This window comes from Solanum verrucosum, unplaced genomic scaffold (genome assembly GCF_900185275.1).
Source record: "Solanum verrucosum unplaced genomic scaffold, falcon-dt-bn FXZP01000239.1, whole genome shotgun sequence".
NCBI lineage: Eukaryota > Viridiplantae > Streptophyta > Magnoliopsida > Solanales > Solanaceae > Solanum > Solanum verrucosum.
Window position 1 is genome coordinate 3117048 of NW_026020009.1, and position 5718 is coordinate 3122765.

Below are 5718 nucleotides of genomic sequence, written 5' to 3' on the forward strand. Positions count from 1 at the left end.
AAGATTGTGTGTACACCATCCTCTTCAGATTTTAATTGTAAGAATACACTGAGTAGGTTAATAATAGTATTTAAAAAAAAAAAATACTCTAATGTATATACTAGACTATATGGCAACCACTTTATTCTTCAAGAGCATAGATGAACTCATAATTTTATACAATAGTTTCAATGTTTAAGAATTTTAAAGGCTAAACCTATAGTACTTAAATTCCGAATTCCTCCAATCACCTTACATCATAGCATTTCTTTTATACTAGTGCACATGGGTAAATTTATAATGTAACATATCGGTTTACGTAAATTTAATAAGTATTGCCTAAACTCTATGTACATGTCAAGAAATCAACTAAATATTTGACTGTAAACACATATACCATGATATACTTATTAACTTGAGTTGAAATGAACATAGAAATAATAAATTTTGAATCTTGAATCTGCCTCTGTCACGACATAAAGAGTTAAACTCATATTCTCATATTATTAATGGAAACTCTTTTTTTTTTTTTAAGAATATGGTAGCAAAGGTTCACTTTATCTTTTCCCTTATCTGTTTACTTATATATAATTTATAGATATATATTTATATTTTATATATATAAGAATTAGAAGGGAGTAAAATCCAGATTTGCTGCTGCATGTTTGTTCTTGTCCTCTCTGTTTCATCTTTCCCAAAATGAATAAGTTGCTCTCCTCATTCATTTGTCTCCTTCTGTATAACTTCATCTCTCCATCTTATTCACTCCCTTTATGCACAGATTTAAGTAAGTTATTTTAATTTTTTTTCAAATTTTTTTATGATGAGAGTAGTTCAATCTCTATCAAGATGTTATTTTTATACAAATTTTTGTTTTCTTTTGCTAATTGTTCTTATTCATTGTGTAGGAGCACCTGTTATTCCTAAAAAGGCTTTGGCTTTTTGTCCATATAATGGAAGAGTATGTTGCGACTCTTCCAAAAATGTGCAATTGCAGAAGGCTTTTGAGGGTATGAAAATATCTGATACTTCATGTAGTTCTGCTGTCAAATCAATACTTTGCTCAGTAAGTTTTCTAATTTTGATAATTTTTTATACGCTCTATGGTTCAGACTCTTCAAAAGTATTGTCGCGCACTTATGTTGGATCCTTCGAGAAAAATTCACTACGTTTGGAGGATTTGACATACTTGAAGAGTCTTGAGCTAAATAACTCATATATGTTAGTGGAAATTAAGCATTTAAAAAGTTTTCACCTTTAGCATTTTCTTGATGGGGTTAGCTAAATTTGCTTTTTTTGCCATATTCTTGAAGAAATATTATGAATCTTGACAGTTGAAAACTCAAATAAGAAATAGTTTTAATATCTGATCAACAAACTTTGCTCTTCCTCATGTCATTCTTAAACATGTTTATGGAAGTTGAAGTTGGAGCATTTTAAAAAATTTCTTCATCCTTTAAGCCGAGGGTATATCGGAAACAACCTATCTACCCCACTAATGTAGGGGTAAGGTCTACGTACCCCTCACCCTCCCAAGACTCCACTCGTGAAACCACACTGAGTATGTTGTTGTTGTGGTTAGCTTAATTTATTCTTTTTCTCGAATTCTTGAAGAAGGAAAATAAATTTTGACAACTTACATCAGAATAGTTTCAACAACTGATGAACAAATTCCAAGGTAATTCTATTTTAATAATAAAACTAATCCAAAATATTTCCCTTTTTTTGTTCAGACATGTGATCAGTTTTCAGCAGAGTTGTTTAAGGTAAAATCAGAGCCAAGACCAGTTCCTGTTCTTTGCAATTCAACTGTTGCATCAGCAAACAACTTTTGTTCATCTGTTTGGGATTCTTGCCAAAACATATCAATAACAAATTCTCCTTTTGCACCATCCTTGCAAACCAAAGCAGGAGGAACCAAAAACTTGAACTCCTCCTTGTTAACAGACTTCTGGCAATCGAAAGCCGATTTCTGCGAAGCATTTGGTGGAAACTCTGATAAAGATTCATTATGTTTCAATGGAGAACAAATTTCACTCAAGAAAAATGAAACTTTACAGACTCCGGATGGAATGTGTTTTGAGAATATTGCTGATGGAGCTTACCTCAACATGGTCCCTCATCCTGATGGATCGAACCGAGCATTCTTCTCCAATCAGGCTGGAAAAATTTGGCTAGCAAATATACCAGATCAAGATTCAGGAGAAAGCATGGGGCTTGATGAATCAAGTCCATTTGCTGATTTAACAGATGAGGTTTATTTGGATGCAAGATATGGGATGATGGGGATGGCTTTTCATCCAAACTTTGCAAAGAATGGCAGGTTTTTTGCATCATATAACTGTGACAAATCTAAGTCTCCTAGCTGTGCTGGAAGATGTGCTTGTAATTCAGATGTTGGTTGTGATCCTTCTAAGATAAAATCAGAGGATAATAAGCAGCCATGCCAATACCATTCTGTTGTTTCAGAGTTCAGTGCTAATGGGACTGCATCAAATCCATCACTGGTTGGTTTTTCACTCCATTGTGTTCTTAAACAGCAGCTAGAGAGCCACTTATTAGATTTTATTTACTTTTTATCACTAACAATGCTCATCACGTGTTGGTCTGATTCTTTTTTATGGGCTAAAGCACACGATAACTCTTTTTGATTATGGCTTGTGGAGAGACTTTAAACCATGCCTTATACTTGCTCTGATACCATGGACGTTACCAGCTCATCTTAAAACTTAAGCTGTTAGAACCTACTTTCTCCAATTCCAGTTCAAAGGTTTCATTGCAAGCACTATATGTTGTCTTGTTTGACTGAAACTTCATACATTTTGTAGGCAGAGAAGGTGAAACCATCAGAAGTGAGGAGAATATTTACAATGGGGCTTCCATTCACAGCTAATCATGGAGGACAAATACTCTTTGGCCCTGAAGATGGATATCTCTACTTTATGATGGGAGATGGTGGAAGCAAGGGTGATTCTTTCAATTTTGCTCAAAATAAGAAGTCATTACTTGGAAAAATAATGAGGGTTGATATTGATAACATACCAAGTGAGCACTTTGATTTATTTGCTTTACAATAATTGACACAAACTAAAAGGCCAATTGCCTGCCTTGCACAGTTTGTTGAGTTATGTCATGAGACACTAAGGTGATTTTTTCAATAGGTCAAGAAGAGATATCAGATCTAGGACATTGGGGTAACTATTCGGTTCCTCGAGATAATCCTTATTCACAAGATAAAGATTTGCTGCCAGAAATTTGGGCGCTTGGACTGAGAGATCCTTGGCGCTGTAGCTTTGATTCAGAAAAGCCTTCTTACTTCATCTGTGCGGATGTTGGACAGGTTCAATGACAATCACAATTTTGTTGAGAGCTATAACATCTCTGTTTGTTAAGATCTTTAACATGCTACCTGGTATCTTAGTGCTGAGTTTCTGACAATCATGCAGGATCAGTATGAAGAAGTTGACATCATCACGAAAGGGGGAAACTATGGATGGAGCATGTATGAAGGTCCTTTACGCTTTAAAAATGCTTCAGCTGATGATTTTGTTGATCCCATCTTCCCAGTGTTAGGATACACCCATTCTGAAGTAAACAAAGAAGTTGGATCTGCGGCCATATCAGGTGGTTATGTTTATCGCTCCAAGACTGATCCCTGCATATATGGAAGGTAAATATGAACACACCCTAGCTTGTTGATATACGATTAGGAAACTATACTTAACATAAGGATGGTTGCATTTGCAGTTACCTCTATGGAGATTTGTATGCTAAGAACTTTTGGGCAGCTCAAGAAAATCCGTATAACAGTGGGAACTTTACAGCAAGAAGCATCCGTTTCAGTTGTGCTCATGATTCCCCTCTCAATTGCAGCTCAGTTCCCAATAGTCCATTGCCTGCTTTAGGTTACATATTCTCATTTGGACAGGATAACAGGAAGGATGCCTATATTTTAACAAGCACCGGTGTATACAGAGTGGTTCGTCCAAGTCGCTGCAAGTACACTTGCTCGATGGAGACAGCAAGGACTGCTGAGACACCACGTCCCTCTGCACCTTCAGATGGTCACATTGCTAAAGCAGATCTCTGCTCGGTCCTTCTTCTTTACTGTCTGCTGTTTTTGACTAGCTTCATCCTGTAGTTATTGCACTGTGATTATGACATGAAATTTTTACCTAGCTTGCATGCTCCGATCCAAGCAGGATTGTTTTAAAGGTGATCTGATCCATCAGTCCTCCTTTCACCTCCCTGCATCGCATGGTACAAATCTAAGCAAAGCAAAGAAAGCAAAAGTGTACTGAAATGCTAAATTGCAGCATGCATTTAAAACTGTACTCAGCTTTAGTTCTTTGAAGAAACGGAAGTGAGTAAAAAATACACAAATACCAAGTATAGTAGACTCGCCTATCTCAAAATATCATCTGATGACTTACAGAGTAAAACAACTTGAACTAACTTGACAGCATGAGAAAGATTAGCATCATGGGGAGCAAGAAACTAGGTTTTTGTCACTAGTTCCAAAATTAGCAACAAGATGACCAGCAACAGGATGCAGAAACATGTCAGACAACCATCACGCATTCCTGTTATCACTCTTGTCTGCAAGGCATTTTTCTACTACTTCATCACAAACTTGATGATAAAAGCCCAAAAGCTATGGTGAATTGGATATCCTCGGTAGAACCCTGAGTTCTTCTTCCTTAGCTTGATAGAGAATTGGAGAGGATGAATGTAGTTGAGATTTGGGAATTAGGAGAACTATTTAGAATTAGGTAGTTTTAGGACTTAAAATACTTATATAGGGCTTAGAATAGGGGTCAAAACGACATAACTTTGTTATTAAACACATAGGGAAAAGACCCAAAACCCCCTTAAAAATAACTACCGACTCGGTCTACGGTTGTGACCTACGCACCGTAGAAATTTATACGGCCTATACTGGTCAACCGTAGCCCAAGTACTGAAGCCCTAAATTTTAATCAAATTTGACGAGACCGGTCTATGGCCTGTATAACCTTCTACGGTCTGTACACCCCGACCATAGAATTTAACTTTAACCCTAAAATTTCACTAAGTCTGGGACCTTCTTACGAGACCTATCTATGCCCCGTAGGCCATTCAACGGACCGTCCTGGTCAATCGTAGACTAAACTTCAAAAACTTGATTTTCCCAAAACTCAACCCCACTTTCTACGGATGCCTTCTACAGTCTGTAGAAGATTCTACGGCTCGTAGACTGGAGCTATAGAACACAACAATGGCTAAAAATGAAATCTTTTACTTTTCTAAAATCCGAGGTGTAACAATATCTCCCCCTTGGAAACATTCGTCCTCGAATGAGACTCAAGCTAGCCTTAAAAGAGTAGGAGAAAGATATCTACCAACCCAACATGAATGCAATCACATAAGTGAACATAACCAAGGAGGAAAATCGTCTCCAAGCTAAAACAAACTCAAAACATCATTTCATAAAACATATATGCATGCATATGGAAACATGAGAATGACTACGACACATGGATCCGATGAATGAACCATGAGGAACTAAATACCTTAAGCTAGAATAGGAATAGAGGGAAAGCGATGAGTATATCGGGATATCATAACGGCCTCGGCCTCCCAAGTACCACCCTCAACCATTTGATTCCTCTGCAACACCTTTATGGATGCAACCTCTTTTTTCCTTAACTTCTGAACTTGTCGGTCTAGAATCTCAATTGGAACTTCTTCATACGAAAT

At 36.8% G+C, this 5718-nt stretch overlaps 1 protein-coding gene across 1 annotated transcript; it reads left to right on the forward strand.

Annotated features, from left to right (window-relative positions):
* Positions 1 to 610: 610 nt before the first annotated feature.
* LOC125819790 (HIPL1 protein-like) lies at positions 611 to 4157 on the forward strand. Its single transcript, XM_049499232.1, has 7 exons — positions 611 to 766; positions 888 to 1045; positions 1713 to 2486; positions 2808 to 3024; positions 3141 to 3319; positions 3426 to 3649; positions 3727 to 4157. Exons 1-7 carry the CDS (start codon positions 679 to 681, stop codon positions 4118 to 4120), a joined length of 2034 nt encoding a protein of 677 aa, XP_049355189.1. The 5' UTR covers positions 611 to 678; the 3' UTR covers positions 4121 to 4157.
* Positions 4158 to 5718: the final 1561 nt, after the last annotated feature.

Excerpts from the sequence above, each read along its gene's own strand:
- LOC125819790 (XM_049499232.1), top strand. The coding sequence starts at position 679 with ATGAATAAGTTGCTCTCCTCATTCATTTGTCTCCTTCTGTATAACTTC. Across the intron at positions 3,320-3,425 it reads TCTGTGCGGATGTTGGACAG|GATCAGTATGAAGAAGTTGA; the intron begins GTTCAATGACAA and ends ACAATCATGCAG. Across the intron at positions 3,650-3,726 it reads GATCCCTGCATATATGGAAG|TTACCTCTATGGAGATTTGT; the intron begins GTAAATATGAAC and ends TTGCATTTGCAG.